At 40.3% G+C, this 19,036-nt stretch overlaps 2 protein-coding genes across 2 annotated transcripts; both read right to left on the reverse strand.

The window, feature by feature from the left end:
- Positions 1-541: 541 nt before the first annotated feature.
- Positions 542-5,326, reverse strand: LLPH (LLP homolog, long-term synaptic facilitation factor). Its single transcript, XM_082050943.1, has 3 exons — positions 5,231-5,326; positions 4,915-5,098; positions 542-1,493 (listed from the first exon to the last, which is right to left on the reverse strand). The coding sequence occupies exons 2-3, from the start codon at positions 5,093-5,095 to the stop codon at positions 1,330-1,332; spliced, it is 345 nt and encodes a 114-aa protein (XP_081907069.1). The 5' UTR covers positions 5,096-5,098; positions 5,231-5,326; the 3' UTR covers positions 542-1,329.
- A 642-nt stretch (positions 5,327-5,968) lies between these two features.
- Positions 5,969-14,321, reverse strand: TMBIM4 (transmembrane BAX inhibitor motif containing 4). The gene is made up of 7 exons (XM_082050929.1): positions 14,169-14,321; positions 13,444-13,552; positions 12,074-12,179; positions 8,992-9,025; positions 7,958-8,075; positions 7,414-7,459; positions 5,969-6,837 (listed from the first exon to the last, which is right to left on the reverse strand). Exons 1-7 carry the CDS (start codon positions 14,260-14,262, stop codon positions 6,631-6,633), a joined length of 714 nt encoding a protein of 237 aa, XP_081907055.1. The 5' UTR covers positions 14,263-14,321; the 3' UTR covers positions 5,969-6,630.
- Positions 14,322-19,036: the final 4,715 nt, after the last annotated feature.

Consider the following 19,036-nt stretch of genomic DNA (forward strand, 5'->3'; position numbering starts at 1 on the left):
GTAGTTCTTTATTTGAGCAATAGAATACTTCTCCTCGTAACAATAATAAAACGTCTACTGTATTTTACCAGAAAAACTAAATTTTCTATCAGGTTGATTTCTTCTTAGTGGATTTTACCACAGTATAAGCCAGTGTAATTACTTTCAAAAGAATAAATCCTATCTCCTATGTCCAAGTTATCACAACTGACCCGTATCACTTGTGGGAAACTACAGAATGTGGATCCCATCCTGGATAAAGCTGGGCAAAGGTTATGCTCCAAATCGATGAATGGTACTTTGACATGCAACACACTGCAGGACTAGTACTGTAATTATTTCCATCCTTGAAATCAGAGACATTTTAAAAACACAAGCTTTCCGGGGAACTAATTCTTGCATCTGTCATCACATGTTACTGCCAAGTAATATGCAACCAACTGTAGCAAATCACATATAAATGGCATCTGTTACACAATCATGCAATATTTTATCCTATGCCCACATTGTAAAGCACGATCATGAGTACCATTTTAAGAGGAATAAAAGGCTACAGAAAATACATATGGAAAAGAAAATTCTCATTTACTTTACTAAAACTTGGAAAAGGTCGTAAACAAAACTATTTTATTTCCAGTCTGTGCATTTGCATTCTCTCATATTAGTAATAAAAGAATCGGTTTTAGTTTCAGTTACTTAGTTCCTACAATATTTCAGTTGCAGACAGCAGTGAAATACTTCTTTGTTCCAACAGCTTTCTCTTTGCATATTAAAGCCAGACCGACACTATGCCTTTTTAATTACAGAAGTTTCATGAAACGTTGGTGAGGATTTCAGTGCATAATCTTTTTAAGTTACATGTTAAAAGCCTGTTTTCACTAATTACCATACGTTAAAAGCAACACAAATTGGTGCAACAAAAGTAATTTTACAGAAGAATTTAAAGGATATGGTGACTTTACAGAATCCTTTGGTTAAATTTACTAAAGGACAACTTACATTGGCAAAGACCACAGTACAAAACCCAGTTAGAGTTTTCTTATTTTTAGGATTTCCATCAGCATTTTCAGTGTTCACAATATAAAAGATTAAGACCCACCCCCTCAAGAAAACAGATAATCACAGAAACTTAGTCTATTCAAAGGCACTCAGCTTGCTTTTTGTATTTTTTTTTAAAGTTTGGCAGACATAAGTTGATATTACTTTCATGATTTGATGGTCTAACAGTCTCTTCAAAAATTCAAGCAACACAATAAATTATACTTGGTGGCCAAGCACAAGAATATCACGTACTTATCTGGGATATTTATTTTGCAAGTAAAATATACATGATCTTACAAAACTCTGATTTTACCAGACTAGGCCTTTGGCCAATTTTGATTTTTTTTTCCCTTTAACACGCTGTGCCTTAAGCTTCTTTCTCTGCCTGGAATTCATCCATATTGGGTACTGTCCATGCTGGTCTAGAAGAGTTTTTTTGTTTCGTTTATTATCTATGTCCATTTTGACGTCATCTGAAAAAGAAAGGTATTTATAATGAGTAAAATATATTAATCAGCTTCATAGAAGCTATTTTGTTACTAAGTAAAAATATCCCTAGACACAACAGTATTTGTACACAGAGAGCTGGGGGCTTTATACACTGAAAGTGCTTTCCAAACCAACACAACTGCAACCCAAGAATTTCAACAGATGATAGTAAATACGCAGAATTCTCCCTAAAGGTCCATATCTGGGCAAAGCACCTTATTCTTGACCCTGCCGTCTGTTCCAATACTTAAATGTTTAAAAACATTGTAAGTGGTGTCCACCAAAATTTGCAACCATACAGGAAGCCATAGGCTTATATTTATGCAGAATTAAATACCTTTTATGACGTAACGTTTAAGATCTGTTCTAAAGAAATTAATGAAGATGAAGGCAGATAAAGAGAAGAATGAAGAAAAAACCTAAAACACAGTGATGGCACAATGCATGGGCCAGTGATAGTACATTTGCCCCAAAAAGTGAGTATGAGGTCAAGTCTAATATACTTAGAGAAAGAAAGAGAGGATTAATCTGTAGGATTAGGAAGACCGCCTCTAACATTGTCACTCCCCAAAACAGCATTCCCAGTTCGCTAACACCACATGAACATTAAGTCTCAGTGAGACAACAAGGCTACAAGGGAAACATCTTGTTAAATGCAGATTTGAACTGTGCCCTACTATGTAATTTCAACCTTGTTTCCAAACCATCCATGTGCAACTCTAAAAACTTTATCAACAGTTTTTACAGAGAGGAAAAAATACCTTTTTTTTATGTTGTGCCTGTCTGATGTTGGGAGATAAAGCTCATGAGGAAAAGGCGAACGTGCTGCTTCAATAGTTGAAGCATGCCGATAGTCTGCAGGAACCTGCACCACAGAGATGTGCTTAGGGAGCCTTGAAGTTGGTATATGAATACCTGCAGCCAGCAGAGAATCAGCACAGGGGCGTACTGCCTGCTGGCACAACCAAACACTGATCCAGCAAAGGAGAGGCAGATTAAAAAAAAAAAGCCTCAGCTCCAGAAACCTCCTTAGACACCAGAGAAACACAACATGAAGCCTTCTTCACAGCCCTGTTTTCAAATGTCATATAAGGAGAGATGATCCCAAACAACAAAACATGAAAAATCTAACACCCCAAGAAAACCACCTCTACATAAGCTTCTTCTCCAATACCTATCATGATTGAGGCTAATCTGTTACACGAATTTTGACTGGAAAAAAAGCACATCCTCAACAAGAGTCAGCTGCAACATTAACAAGTGAAGGAATACTCCTGAACAAAAAATAGCAGCTGTTCACATAGCCCAATATTTTCATCATACTCTACAATCTCAAGGATGCTGTAGGAATCACAAACAGGAAGAAACCTACTGAACAGAAGAGGTCCAGGCACATAAAGAAAATCTATCAAAGGGGTTAAAGACTAAGAGAAAAGGACCAAGAAAAAAAAGCCATAAAACTAGGTTAATTGAGTAGACTCAATGGATATGGTAATCTTGATAAAAACATGCACATGCCCGAACAGTTTTAAAAGTAGTTACAAAGCCATTTTGACCAAAGGCTAGCCAGAGCTTCCACTGTTTTTTTTCCTAACAACAACACTGAAGAAACAAACAAACAAACAAACATAAAAACACAACACAGTGTGTTGTGAAAAATACCTTTAGGTAACACAGGAAAATTCCCTAACACACCTACATGCTTTCTTAGGCTGGAAAATTATTCACCTATCTATGGAAAGTGCATATACTAGATGAAGCCTTCATCTATTTCAGCCCTTATAACATTTGGTGATGTAACACTTGTGTCCACAAACAGTGCTTAAGAGTCCTCTCAGAGGAGACAGCATTATTTTCATAAAACTTTCATTTGTTTTGTGAAATTCATATATATTTAGGCATTTCTGAGGATACTATCTCTACAAAGACCGAGTGAAACTAGCTACTTGTAGAAAAGTTGCCAGTTCACTTTAAGGGACTGCAGGAATGACAGCCAGGCATATGCTTCAGAAACCAGGTTTAAGACAACAGTGTTTCCTCCAGCTTCAGAATCAGCATCAGAAGGCTGACAGTATTCCAAAACGTTTTGGAAATTCAGTCCTAACAATCCCAAACAACTTTTACATCTGGTTTATGGGACAAAACAGAACCACAGATAAAATTACAAATTATACTCTACGCTACCCTTAATTGGGCAAGCATTTTTACATAGCGTTCTATTTCCATTGCCAATATAGTTTACAGGCTCTGTATTCTACCTCACAACACATCCCTGTCTTTCCTAATACCTGGGACACTGACAAAACCAGATGCATGACTGATAGTAATTACTGGCATTATTCTCTATCCCCACTGTGGTGTCTCAAGAGACTTCTAGATGCCACATAGCAAGCTCACGTGAGCATTATCATAACAACTTAAGTGGCATAAATCGGTGAAGAAAAAAGGAGTGTAATTTCATTAGCCTGAAGTTTTTGAAAGAGAAGGTATCTTAGTAACTCCTGTCCAATACACAGCTATTTAAAACCTTTGTTTCCACTTTCTTGGTTACCTGCTTTACTGATTACATCCTATTACATTCCTTTTTCAAGGAACAGAGACGAAAATGGCATTATTTGTAGAGACCTAATGCCATCCACTTCCCAACCATGTGCAACACAGCATTAATTAGCATACAAAAACAGGATTCCTACTATCCCTACTCTGAGACTGCACATTTAAAAGTGAAAATCACTCAATCTTGATAAAATCTCTATAAAATTACTTCATATTTAGTCTAACTTCTATATGCTTAGCATCCTCCTTAAACTGGGAGGGAAGTTATATCCTGTTTCCAGTTTAACAGCCAATGTAATGCTGTGACTGTAACGACTGCTAAATGATGAATCTTCACTCACCTGATGTCTTCACAAAGACATGTCTCTCTATAAGATACTACATACTTGAAATCAAATATTAATAAGCTTGTTCCACAAGTGACCAGATGCAAAACAGAAACTAATGTTGTGAGACGACCAGATTCAATGATTTAATAGCATCTTTTACCTTTAAAAGCTAAATATCTGTTTTCTTAACTCACTAATCTCTACCTGAAATAATCATAATTCTGATCATGATAGTGGAAGTCACAGAAAAAATAATAAACAATAGTGCAGGTCGTCCCTGCACTTGGGTGGTTCCAAAAGAAAAACTGGTGTAGTGAATAACACGCTAGAAACGTGACTGGTGGAGTGAGGGGGGAGGAACAGGGTAGGAAATTACAGCCGGGCACTCACGGGCAGGTCTCGGGCAGCCCAGGGCCGCCCCGCACCCGTCGCGGGCACCCCGGACCCTCGGGGCCTGGTCCCGGTTTGCCAGCGGGGCCCTCCCATAAACCCAGCGCCGCCCAGCGAGAGCCGAACTCACCCCCCTGCTCGAGGACTTTCTTGGGGGGCAGCACGGTCGCCACCTCCTTGACCTCCTCCATGACGACATCCGCGTTGGTGCTCAGGATTTTTTTCAGCCTCTCCAGCTCCTTGGGCGCGTTCTTCTTCCTCTTCTCCGCCCGCATCTTCCTCTTCCATTTGCTCCTCAGACTCTTCGCCATGTCCTGAGGGGAGGGAAGAGGGAAACCGTGATGACGAGGCGACCGAACGGCAAAGGGGCCGTTAGGGCGGCACGGGCGCCACCGCCTCAGCTGCCGCCCCCCAACGGACACGGGCCGCCCCTCCCCCCCGCTCACCCCGGCCGCGCACGAGGCCCGCCGTCCTCCCTCGCGCTCCGCTGTCCGCGCATGCGCATGGACGCACCCGCTGACGCCTTAGGCCCCGCCCCACAGCTCTTCCCCGAGCTGCTCCAGGTTTTACCGTAATTCTCCGAGCCAGCGCGCCGCCCCGGCTCCCGGGCTCCCACACCCCGGCTCCCCTCCGCCAGCACACGGAGAAGGCGAGACCCGCCTCGCCGCCTAACCCTCCTGCTTGCTCTATGGGCCAGCTACGAGCACCGAGCTGTGTGCTGCGAGAGTGAAATTATGTCCAGCCACCACTGCGGGCTCTGTGGGGATGGATGAAAAAATAAACGCGCTATTTCACCACCAGGAAAAATGACAAGTTTTATTTTTAGCTACTGCCACACGTTTAATGAAACTCTAAGACAGAAGAGAGAAATTATCACCCCTTCTCAGAACAATTTGCAGTCATACTTCAATAGCCTCGCTCAACGTCCAGCGTGGAAATGTGTACAATGCCACCACTTGTGGCAGGACATGTGTCCCAAGTACCGTGCCACCTTTTGCTAACAGGGCAGGCGAGCGGTAACAACACTTGGGCATAAACACTGAATATGAAGTAAGAAATCCTTTCACAATTGTTTTTACCCAGGATTTCAGCAGCTTGGGAAGCAGCAGCTGTGGCTGTACCTCTCCGTGTTGTGCCAGGGCTCTCTGCGCCCAAGTTCTCCCATCTCAACCACAAAAACAGACTAAAGGTCTTCCAGTTTTTATTGACAGACAATCAATTAACCTTAATATACACAAGCTGATAAAATAACAGAATCTCCAAATGATTTTTCAGAACACTGAAAGACAGGCAATAAATAATGTTTTAACAAAGAACATTCCCTTTAATTAATACCCTCCCAGCTTACATAATCATCTGACAGCCCTTAACACAAACAAAGTATCTGTTAGAGACAGTGATCCATTTTACCAAATAAAAACTAGAAAAAAATTAGCTTAGTATAACATTGCACAAGGATAAACTCAGGGTACCTTTATGCAGTACACACTTACAATCCCAAAGGAAACACTTCCAGCAGCTACAGAACAGCAGAGAGAGGCTTCCTTTGGAGCAATTGGAAGTTGGCAAATGTTTTAATTGTTAATCACATCAAGTGCAAATTAAGTGATTAAAAAAGAGACCAAAATGAAGACAGCGTGTTAACTACATAAAATATACATTTCTAGAGAACTGTAGCTAAATAAAAAGCTTTCTCTTTTTCCTACGGATGGATCACTATTCATGGAATGAAAAAGTAATAAAGATTCAGTCTCTAGAAGACAGAACTACACAATTTGTAGATCATCCAAATACTATCTAGGTACTTAACTTTATGTATGCTATAGTCAAACCATGCTGCTTTTGACTATTTTTTATTAAATGCTTCCAGTAAACGCAGCAGGTGTAAGAACAGATTGATTATGTCCAAATAGAGATTGATTGCAGCCAGTATGTACTCTTCAGGGGATAATTTGTGCATCAGCAAATGAGTGTCATAAATAATAAATCCACAGAACAGAAGAGCTCCGGCAGCAGCAAACACCAGCTCTATTGTCTCACTGTAGAAAAACAGCTGGAGGCAAATGAAACATGAAATTTGTAAATTTCTTTTTTTTTAATATTAAAATCCCTGCATAACGATATGCCACACTTAAAACAAGGACACACATTGTCTTTTTGCTGTTATGTACACACAAATACAATATTATTATGACATTTCAATGTTGTTCTTTCACATAATACCCTGTTACACAATCTCTTTAACTGAGTAAAAGTGCCTCCACTTAAGAGAGAGGAAGCTCTGCTCTCCATAATATTAACAAAAGCAGAAAAATTAGAAAAACAAAACATAAGTAAACCCAAATCTCCTTCCCATCCTCTCAATCAAGCAGTGGATCTTGACTGACAAATTTTGTCAATCAATGCAAATATCACTTTTATGTTAGCAAGAACAGCATACAACAAAAATCCAAACTGGAAATAAATGGTTACAAGTTTACTAGCATGACCCACAACAGCAATGGGCCTGGTTAGGAATTTTCTTTCATTAAGTCATATTGGACTGCCCAAAACCTTTTGTTATAGTAGAAGTTAATAAAAGATTTACGTTAAAGTTTTTTTTTTTAACCTTGAACACAAGGTATCTTACCCTCAAGAAACCCGAGAGGATTAAAATCCACAAACAAGTGAAGAGGCTGAAAAAAACCCAAAAAAACAATTGTGAGCAACAGCATTTTTTCTTTTACATTTTACTTAAAGTATCTCCTCTTCCTATAAAACCTCTTCACAATTTATTTGGTATATAAATGGCCATAATTCTTAGATGGCAACTGTTCATTGGTATCAGCAGTAAAACTTGGTTTTATAAAGCTGTCAAAAGTTATGTCCTACCTTTACTTTCTAAAAAAATTTGAAGCAGCTGCCTTCTGTCTCAGTGAAAAATCCAGGTGAACTTGTTTTCTAGTGTAATACTACAGTTTTCAGAATGATAATCACAGACAATAATTTCTTACCAAGAATGCAGAACTGCATAAAATTAATAATTTAAGATAAATAACATGCTCAACATTCTCTTGAAGTAGGTTTCATTGAGCTATGTTCATTATCATATCTGCAACTCTTGCTTTAAAAAAGGAAAAACTAGCTTAAAAACAAACAAACAAACAAACAAACAACAAAACCCAACCACATACCCTGCTCCAAGTTTGCCGAAGTCTCTCTTTGACTGCAAGGTATATGCAGTCAGTCCAAGAAATACAGCAGTAGTAAGAATAAAGGCTTGCAAGATGATGGACACATCATAGAAACTCACTATAAACAGAAGTAAACTGTCATTTAAAGAACAGTACACTATGTATTTGCTAAGTTATCTTTTGAGGAAAACAGAAGTTTAAACTTTCACAGACAGGGGAAAAAATCTTAACTGTGAACAAAAAAAAGTAAATTATGCCTGAATTTGTCTTTGCAGGTCACAATCATGATCATAGGACTCAGGGACCCTTGCACTAGCTAAGTTTGACAGTTATAGTACAGCTGTAGCTTCTTAAACTGAGATAAAAGATCTTTCGTACTTACAATAAAAAATAAAAAAAAAATAAAATAAAAAATATTTTTAAGCCCAGATATGTGAAATCTTAAGGGAAAAGCTACCTGAAATTTTCAGGATACTGAAACAAGAAAAAACAAAACAAAACAAAACAAAAACATCACAAGACAACAAGCCCTCTGTAAAGGCTCATGAAAGTTTTAGTTTGGGGTAGTAAGGGGAAGATAAGAGAAATGAGCAGAACTCTTTCTCTCTCTCTTTCTTCTTCTTTTCTGCAAATTACTTTTTTTTTTTTTCCAGGAGACCATGAACCATAATGAAGAGGTGACAACTTCTGCTAAAAGCCATAATGCAAGGTGATGCCATGACTTGCCTGAATACTGCCCCATGTCAACCCTGACAACAAACTACAGAACTCTCTAAACTCAAAGGAATTCCCTCAGAGGAAACTGAGGGTGAAGATAAAGTTATTTCACTTGCAGATCAACTCTGCTGAGAGCTGCCTTATAGGAAAGAGCACTGCCAGAATGTTTTTTCCCAAGCTCAGATCACTGTCACTAAAATGTTCAAACAGGGGATTTATTATTAGACATGTCTAGGAATCTCAGATTGCAATTAGTACAACATATTGGATTCCTTTTCCCATTTCAGAAATTAGACAACAGGATGGATACCATTTACCTGCAATGGCAACTGTCAATGCTTCCAGCAGGGTCTAAAAAGGTTTAAAAAAACAAACAAAAAAAAAAAGAGTTACAAGGACAAAAAACTCCACAAAACACACGGAGCCTTCACATGCAATGAACTCCGTTCTGCCACATAATCCCAGCATGCATTACATTAGGTCTCCTATTAAAACTTTGTATACAAACAAGAAAATGGCAATCATACTGTTTTACTGTGCTGGAAGTTGTTGTGTTACATAAAAATAATACAACATAAACTGAAATAATAGAATGATTTTGGTTGGAAGAGACCCTCGAGATCATTGAGTCCAACCATTAACCTAACTCTGGCACTAAACCATGTTCCTAAGAACCTGACCTATGTGTCCCTTAAACACCTCCAGGGATGGTGACTCCACCACTTCCGTGGGCAGCCTGTTCCAATGCCTGACAACCCTTTAGGTAAAGAAATTTTTCCTAATATCCAATCTAAACCTCCTCTGGTGCAACTTGAGGCCATTTCCTCTCATCCTATAATTTGATGCTTGGGAGATGCTACAACCTCCTTTCAGGTAGTTGTAGAGAGTGATAAGGTCTCCCCTCAGCCTCCTTTTCTCCAGGCTAAACAGCCCCAGTTCCCTCAGCCGTTCCTCATCAGATTCGTACTCCAGATCCTTCATCAGCTTTGCTGTCCTCCTTTGGACACACTCCAGCACCTCAATGTCTTTCTTGTAGTGAGGAGCCCAAAACTGAACACAGGATTCGAGGTAGGGCCTCACCAGCACCGAGGACAGTGAAATGATCACTTCTCTAGCCCTGCTGGCCACACTATTCCTGATACAAGCCAAGATGCTGTTGGCCTTTTTGGCCACCTGGGCACACTGCTGGCTCATATTCAGCCAGCTGTCGACCAACAGCCCCAGTTCCCTCTCTGCCAGGCAGCTTTCCAGCCACTCTTCCCTGAGCCTGTAGTGCTGCCTGGGGTTGTTGTGATCCAAGTGCAGGATCCGGCACTTGGCCTTGATAAACCTCATAAAATTGGCCTCAGCCCAATGATTCAGCCAGTCCAGATCTGTCTGTATGGCCTTTCTACCCTCCAGCAGATCAACACTTCCATCCAACTACGTGTCATCTGCAAACTTACTGAAAGTGCACTCGATCCCCTTGTCCAGATCACAGATCAAGAGATTAAACAGAACTGGCCACAATACTGAGCCCTGGGGAACACCACTCGTGACCAGATGCCAACTGGATTTGGCTCAGTTCACCACAACTCTTTGGGCCAGGCCATCCAGCCAGTTCTTTATCCATCACAGAGTACACCCATCCAGCTGCCAGGAGAATGCAGTGGGATACGGTATCAAAGGCTTTACTGAAGTCTAAGTACACGACATCCACAGTCTTTCCCTCATCTACTAAGTAGGTCACCTTGAAGGAGACCAGGTTAGTCAAGCAGGACCTGCCTTTCATAAACCCAGCCTAATTGCCTGGTTGTCCTCTATGTGCACTCCTCTATGATGACACTCAGGATGATCTGTTCCATGACCTTCCCTAGCACCAAGGTCAGACTGGCAGGCCCCAGATCTTCCTTCCAGCCATTCTTGTAAATGGGTGTCATGTTTGCCAACTTCCAGTCAGCTGGGACCTTCCCAGTTAGCCAAGACTGCTGATTAAATAATTGAAAGTGGCTTGATGAGCACCTCTACCAGCTCCCTCAGTACCCTTGGGTGGATCCCATCTGGCCACATAGATGGTGCGTGTCTATATAAATAAATAAATAAGACAGCCCCTACAGAAAAATGACATTTACGTTTTTCTACTCAAAGCACACAGCATTCTTATCACACTTCTTATAAACTATGCAAGGGCCTATAAATTTTCTCTAACCTGCTATTAGAAATGAACAAAACGTTTTTTTGCATACTTTCCAATATTTGAAATACTTTCATCCAACACTCTTAATACCTCATTAGCTAAACCTCTGCTTCAATTTCTTTTTCCCAGTTGTCCTTGTTTTGAAACAGCTAACTTAAAATCAGAGAAATTATTGATGTCTGGGCTGAAGGCTAGCAGGGGCCCTGAGTTTTTCTAAAAGGTAATTTTCAAATTCAGTTTCATTACAACAAAAGATGAGAAGAGTATCTGACCAAGAGGTCAGAAATAACAGAACATGTAACCCATATTTTGTATAAATCAATTTACTACACACAGATTTGAATCTTTCTATTCTTACGCAATGTAATACTTGAACTGTCATACCACAAACTCCCACACCACATTTGCCCAAACTATTACATCACCCCTTGTTACAGTTGCATTTGTTAAAAGTTTTAAAATATTTTACTCTCCTGCAAGAGCTCCAAAGTCAGGAAGCATATAACTGCATTATAATGTAAACAGCCTATTTACATGCACAGCAAAGCTGTCATCCTTTTATATCACAAATACAATCTAGGTAACTCCTAATGCATCAAATTCCACCGGTGCTACTGTGACTGCTTTTCAGAAGACAGGTTTGCTACATAATCCAAAATATCCAAGAGCAACAGCTCGCCCGTATCTAAAATTTGCAACATCAGGCAGGAAAGTGAAATTTGAGGACAGCACCTGCCTGTGCTGGACACATGCTCAGAATTTAGCATCAAAAAGTAAACAACTAATGAAATAAAGGCATATGACTAGTTGCATTTGGATCTCTGCTGAAGGTTGTCTATTAAACAAATAAGGTAACAGAGATGTCTCCTTTCCTAGTGAGCGGTTTCACCGAAAAATCACTGACATCAACAAAACAATAAGAGCAGATAGACAGATACACATAGGCAAAAAAACCAAATCAACCAACCAACCAAACAAAAACCAACAAAGCAAAACAAAACAAAAACAACAAAAAAACCAACTTGCTCAACCAGATTCCAAGTTCTAACACTATTCATAAAAAGATACTGGAGGAAACCCAAAATAGAGGCTATCTAGGAACAAACTGTGGACAGAACCACCAGAAAAACTCAGAACTTTTTAAGTGTATAGGCACCATTAGATTGCTTCAAAGAGTTCATCACAAAGAAAGATACTAAAATTGAATTTATATAAATACTTACAAATCCAAAAAGCAAGTATAAATTAACAGGATGCTGGTGTCTGTAGAGGGTCAGTGCCACAATTATAGCCAAAGATCCAAGCCCAGATATCAAAAGCAAGGCAGGCCTGTAAAGTTTCAAACAAAAAAGTAATCAAAATTAATATAAAATATCTGGAAGACTAAAAACCAGTTTATATAAGACCTAGTTTTTAAGTGATCACCTAGATAAAGATACTGCTCTGTACATTCAAAGTAAATGTAAACCAAGTTTTACAATAAAACTGCTCTAAAACATGCTGCCACAGATAATCAGTTAAAAATAGAAGAGTCACAAGTAAGGACAATTTTTTCATACTGAAGCTGAAGATTGCCCAGAAATCCATCACCTGGAGATGACATGTATGAAAAGGAAAATACATCTGTACTAAATGAACAGTATTACAGGATATGTAGTACTTTGCTTATTAAGAAATCCGTATTCAGGGAACTGTTTTGTCTAAACACCTGAATGCAACTAACACGGTTAATAACTGTACCAAAGAAAACTAGTACTGATCAGTATATATTGCTGTAATTAAATAATTCAAGCAGCCCTCCAAGCAAAAACTAGACCAAAATGAAACATAGAATCTCAACAGTTCTAAGTGATCAGGATGATTTTAAATTGTCAGATTTCAGTAGACAACTGTAGTTTTACAACCTCTGTTGTATACACTACAGCTTATACAGAAACTTTCATATAGTGTTTGATACTCCTTTTTTATCTGAGCTTTGAAGTGAAAGTAAAAACAAAGTCTGCAAGTGCACTTGGGTGAAAAAATCAACTGGACATGGTCCTTTTCTCCTTTCCTCAGTTCTTCTTTTCTCTGCCTGCTCACCACTTTGGGTTTTGAGATTTTTTTTTTCATGAAAATCTGAGAAGGAAAGAGAAGCAAGCCCCCGAGAATTTTAGCAGACTAGTTTTCAGGAAAAAAAAAAAAAAAAAGAAAGAAGGAGATGGGGAAGGAGGGAGAGGAATAAGACATGATTCAGCTTTTTGGAACAGGTACCTATAAACAACAGCATCACAAAGAGATTCTAAAAGCAGATACGTAGACCATAAAACAATAAATGTCAATAACTGAGATGTTCTGCAACTGATGTATAGATTTCTATAGCATAAAAATAAAGTATTGATTAAAATAAACTTTAATCACAATTAAACAAAAATTTAATAATAAATTATGGAGAAAAATGACAGAAAAGTTATTTCCCAATCAGGTTACAACATTATAGAACCAAAACACAAGGATTCAAAATGATAAGGAACACTGAAGTGTTCCAGAGCAACAAACCACATAAACTATACTTAACACACAATAAACAGCTCCATTTCATTTTGGTATTTACCTTTCATGAACAAATGCCTGCACTCCAGTAGAGTACAGAAAAATTGCAGACGTGACTGTGGTCAAAAGAACTTGGATGGAAAGAATGCTGTAGACTTTCCGCAGAAAAGCTAGAATAAGGGGGAAAAAATCACTATTTCAGCAACGATTACTGATTAGAAACCTTCTGCAAAAGTATTTAATGCATTTGAAACATGCATGTTAACAGCAAAGCAGCATTTCACGCTAATATGACCTTACAGCACACAAACACTGACACAGAAGAGACAAACACCACACAGAAGAAACTCAAATCCCTCAGTGTCCTGGTTAAACTACCGTAAACTACACATTTCAGCTTTTATACATCTTATGTAGCATGTCTGGGCTTGCATCACTCTGGGGAAAATCAAGCCTGGATCCACACGGGTTTAATCCCCGTGATACAAGACGTGCCGCCCATACACTGAAGGGATGGAATCCAACCTCTCACCGGCCCCTCATCATTCGGAGCTTACCCTGGACTACCGCCCTGGCTTCCCACTCACAGCCTTCACCCAGAAAGTTAAAATATTGCGCAGAAACTGAGCTGAGCTAAACGCGACAGGCGATGGGGTTAACAGAGAGGAGCTTGTTGGGAGCACCGGGGTACGACACCCCCTTGGGCCGGGAGGCAGCAGGGGCCGCTCCGCAAGGTGGAAAACTCGTTCGGGGGCGGCCTTACTCATCCCCCACTGCAGCCCCTACCCATGCGGATGTGCACGCTGGCCGAAGCCACGTTGCTGCCGTAGTTGAAGTCATCTTCAATGGAGTTCCGCGGGTACAGCTGCTCCGCCGCCATCACCGCCGCCTCCCCCGGAACGGCAACAACGGCCGCGCCAGCCGCACTCCGCACCGCCGAGCAGGCCTCTCCGCCGAGCGGCCGAGCTCATCGATGGCGGCTGCGCGGCTGCCCGCCTTCCCAGGGGGCGGTGGAGGGGGCGGCCGTGCCCGGCGGGGCGGTGGAGGGGGCGGCACCCGCTGCCCGCAGCGCTCGGACACGGCGTTTGCGTGAGGCCACCGGGACGGGGTTTCTATGGAGATCTCTCCAGTGATCTGGTGTTTAACCGCCCGGGCCTGCCCTGGGATGGCTCGAGGAACTGTTGTGGTTGTGTTTATCTTAAACACCGTTTCCAGTGTCTATTTTAAGTCTGGAAAGGAAGTTCTAGTGGCTGAAAAATCGGCTTTTTAACCGGTTTTCAGCTTTGCTTCACCTCTGCCTGCTATGCAGAAAGAGTTCCCCAGCAAGCCGGGGCTGTCCGTGGCTGTGGACACGTTCAACAATACCTGATGAAAGAGACTTTGGGCATTAGTCCTCAGTATCTGTATATATCTCACTAGAGGTGAGCTTCACTTCTATAAACCTTTAATGCAAAGTAGAATTTTATTCAGGCTTTCTCCTAGTTTTGTGTCCTATCCTGAAAAGTAAACTCAGTTTAATTCAATAGAACACAAAGATGCTCAACGTTTCTCAAGCAGCATTTAGTGCTTAGTACAGTTAGACTTAGTATTCATGGAATTGCATCCCAAAAGCTACCCAAGGTGCTAAGCACACATTTAGTACTCCACAAAAGCTAAGATTTTTGTATGTGGGTTAGGGAGTGCAACATGTTATTCTTTAACTTGTGAATATTATCTAAAGCATGCTAAGAAACTGAAGCAATAGACACTTTAGAGAAGTATGTAATAGATTAGACGAAAATAAAGTGCTTTTAAAAACTGGAAAATAGTGAACTCTACTGTATTCAGATTCTCAAGGGAGAAGTAAATAAATTTTATGATTTCTGTGATGAAATAATTTTGAGCAAAGTTCTTCTACCGATTTGACTTAAGATACTACATTTCCGTTGCAGATACAAAATTTATGAACATGACTTTATATTCTCGGAAGTATTTATGGTTTTCCTAATGTCATTTTGCATTTCAGTTGCTGCAGAGCAGCATCTTTCAGCTTTAATTCTGAATTTGGAGATTTATGCATTGTTTTGCGTTGCTGAATAGTAATTGTTTTGAAATAACTATGCTGCCTGATTTCTTGCGCATGCCTCTGCAGAAGAACACCATTGATGTTCTCCCAGAACATCATTTAGAGTTCTGAACAAGCGTCTGGTGTTCCCTTCTCCTAATAAGTGCAGTGCAATTTTCTTTAAAGTGCTTCTTAGACATGGCCTCTCTTCTGTGTGAGAAACAGAAAATTTCAGAGCATTGCTGCAGAGTCTGCTTCTGGAAATAGTTTGAGCCTAGAGAAGACTAAAAGAGAGACATAATAGTAGTTTTCAAATACTTTATACAAGGCAGTTCTTCAGTCAAGGAGAAAGTATCACATAAGAGGTACTGTGGCTTAAACTGCATTAAGGTTCAGGGTGAAAAGTTGAGGACTTTTCTTAAGAGAAAGCAGTGTAAAGCTGTGGAATAGTTAGCCTGGGGTTTAGGCACAGGCTAGGAGGTTGCAGGAAACAGGCATGTGCACTTTGCACTTTCGCACACCCACCTCCTGTGTGAAAGATGTTAGTCTGATGTTGGCCAGCAAAAAGCAGTAACAGGTTTATTCAAAAAGGCAGGAGACAAAGCAGCAAATGATGTAGTGGTGCTACTCACGAGCACAGTCTGCCAGGGTTGCCGCAGAAGGGAAGGGAAAATTATTTACATCTGCAAAACTGATAAAGCTTGCCATTTTCATGCCAAAAGAGAGCATCATTCATGTCTTAAGATCTTTTTCTGTTACTTGGAGGCACAGACAGTATGCATGTGCTGTGAGCTTTGGAGTGACTGTACTGAACCCAGGTTTGCTAGCACTGAGCCTGACTGAGTGCTTTCAGTGTCTTTGCAATTTTCCATTCCTCACTTGGGAAAGTATACCTTATAAAATGCTTATAATATGCCTTATAAAAAGAAAGGATGTTTTACATTGCTTTTCTTTTCTATATTTGATGTTTCCATAAACATACCTCCCATCACACTGTTTTTATTTGAAGCTGCAGCAGTCCCAGCGTGACTTGCTTAGGACTGGCCAGACGCTTCCACTCTGCCTGCGTGTGTGCAGGGGTGAAAGAGCTTTCTGTTCTCCGGGTCCTGGTTTGGACTCCGGAATGGGGAAAGGAAGCTCGCTCTCACTAGAGCCCTGCTTAAGGACCATGGACTCCTCTGTGCCTTTTGTCTGCATTATACATAATTGGTGGCTTTGCTGGAAAAAGTCCATCTGGCACTTGGAGGTAGATGGGAAAGGTACGTGGAGCATCGCCAGGATTCTGCTTCTTTCCAGAGGTTTGTTTTTAAATCATTGTGCCAAAGCCCCTTCCTTTGCTGCAGCTTTGAGCAGTGTTCCCAGAGTGACCCCTCTCAGCATCGCTTTGATATACATCTGTGTATCTTCATGTCATCACAGCTGCTGCTGAGGCAGGACTAAGTGGTCTCCTCTTCCCAGATTGCAAAGGCCATGACTTTTGCAGGGCTCCGTATGAATGCATGAGACACGACTGCTGTAAAAGCGCAGGCTGTGCGGTTCCAGCAGTACGTAGTCACACGGGGGCCCCGTGGCTGCCTGCCAGCCTTTCAGCAAGGAGGTGACATCCAGGCAATTTGTGTTCCGAACAGTGCATGCAGTTCAGACACAATGCTATGTGGGAAAACAGAGAAGTTTGATTATAAAGGTGCATCTGCATGGCTGTTAACCATTAATTTATCCCCAGGTGAACTTTGTTCTCTTAATTTCAAAAAAAGCTGCCTAGTTAAGTTAGAGGGATCATTTTATTGTGTGACTCTGAGGAATCTTAATTTGAAGAAACGTGAGTTACTGTGAAATTATCTTCACACACAAAATATAAAGTTCTCCTGGAGAAGTGGAGACAATCTCATAGTTGCAAAGTTCTTCCAAATCATATTTCAAAACATACAGTACGTAGCTGCAAAACCGTCATGATGTTCTTAAAGGGCAGAAAAACAACAAAGAAATTCAGGGACAGATGTGCCATCTGTTGCTCTAAAATCCCTGATGGTGAATTTCCAAATCCACTGATGAAGGGAAGAGAGTTTATCTTCTTTAGTGCATACAGTTTCATGAGAAAGACTCTACTCTTCAACAAGCAGCTCGCCAAGCTGACTTTTCATTATTACAGAATGAAAAACTTATCTCAATGTTCTTTCAGCTTCCTAGAGCTCTTATCTTTGCCTAATGATATGTATATTATTTTTCCTATTAAAACCCATCTGCACTATATATTTTTTCATTACACCTCACCATATTTTAACTTGATTGGCTCCTTTATTTTTTTTCCCCATGCATTGTTGATAAGACATTCCAGATTAGTTTTGGGTCTTGGACTCACTGGAGGTCTCAGATGCAATCAATGCAGATGCAAGAAATGGGTTGGGGCTAAGAACAGAGCTGTCTGGTGGCACTAGTCCATCAATGTGGGGTGTATGAGCTTACCTGCCAGGGTAACTTTCACGGCAACTGCCTGGACCTTTATTTTAAGGATTGTGAACAGCTCTTGAACAGACATGTTGGTTTGACTGATGCGATTTGGTGAGACATTTTGAATGGGGTCAGGGTGGGTATGTTTCCTTTTGAAAACAGGACTTCAGAATCAGTATATTTCTGCAGATAATTGAGTAGTGCTGGTAGTTAATAAATTAATCCTAACATTAAAAGTCTTCTTCCGAGGTGTTTGCACATTTATGCATGTCTCATATCTTTCAAGGGTGAAATCTTATTTTGACAAACTGAAGTGTTTTATGTTTTAAGGTCAGGATCAAGCTGAAAGCTGTCTTTGCTTATAAACCCACCTTTGTTATTTTAGTAACTGCTGGAGTTGAAAAAAGAGCATTACCATTTTATTCCATGTGTAAGACTGAATCCTGGGGAAATATAGAGTGCTATACTGACAGCCCAGTTAGAGGTAGGTTTTCCTTTTTTTTTCTTTATTATGGAGGTAATGTTACAAACTAAACCAATTTAGTAGCTGAACTGCCTTGTGAAATAGAATTTGGTTCTCTGAATGAAACACCAAAACATACCTACAGTTTGAGTTTTATATTATTTTGTTCAGTTTCAATTTAGCAGTAAGAGCTGCTTGAATTTTGGGAGTGCCATATGGAGTCTGTTTATAAAACACTTAACTGCTCTTCCTATACAAATTCCAATGTGCTTAAACTGTCACTGGACTGCCTACATCACCTGTAATGGCTAGTCATTCTGTCATGTAAAACCACAGTGTACTCATGTAAATTAGTTTATCCAAACCTTTGAGCTTATTTTGTCATGAACACTTTTCTTTCTGAACCTTTTTTTTCCCCTTGCATTTTGAAAAGATGAGGTCAGATTTGCTTATTTCTGCTTGACTGTCTAGTGCAATCAGACCCTGATAAGAACCCTCAGGTGTAGCAACAGTAATTGTATGCTTTTACAGGGAAAAAAATCCTGCAATTAAAATAGCAATGGCTTTGCAGTTGTTGGTCAGGTCTGCTCTGCAGAGACTGAAAAGCAGGATTCAGCTCCAGATGAAAACAACTGCATTTAGGTGTCTATAAATAGGTATCTACATGTGTGCTAAGTGCCTAAGTAAACATCATGGCTA

This window comes from Streptopelia decaocto (genome assembly GCF_964273445.1).
Source record: "Streptopelia decaocto genome assembly, chromosome: 1".
Lineage (NCBI taxonomy): Eukaryota > Metazoa > Chordata > Aves > Columbiformes > Columbidae > Streptopelia > Streptopelia decaocto.

Coding starts and splice junctions, on each gene's coding strand:
- TMBIM4 (XM_082050929.1), bottom strand. CDS start 14,262: ATGGCGGCGGAGCAGCTGTACCCGCGGAACTCCATTGAAGATGACTTC. Junction 12,180..13,443: donor CAGGCATTTGTTCATGAAAG/GTAAATACCAAA, acceptor GAAACTTTACAG/GCCTGCCTTGCTTTTGATAT. Junction 8,076..8,991: donor ATTGACAGTTGCCATTGCAG/GTAAATGGTATC, acceptor TTCTGTTTATAG/TGAGTTTCTATGATGTGTCC.
- LLPH (XM_082050943.1), bottom strand. CDS start 5,095: ATGGCGAAGAGTCTGAGGAGCAAATGGAAGAGGAAGATGCGGGCGGAG. Junction 1,494..4,914: donor GAAAGTCCTCGAGCAGGGGG/GTGAGTTCGGCT, acceptor TTTCTTTTTCAG/ATGACGTCAAAATGGACATA.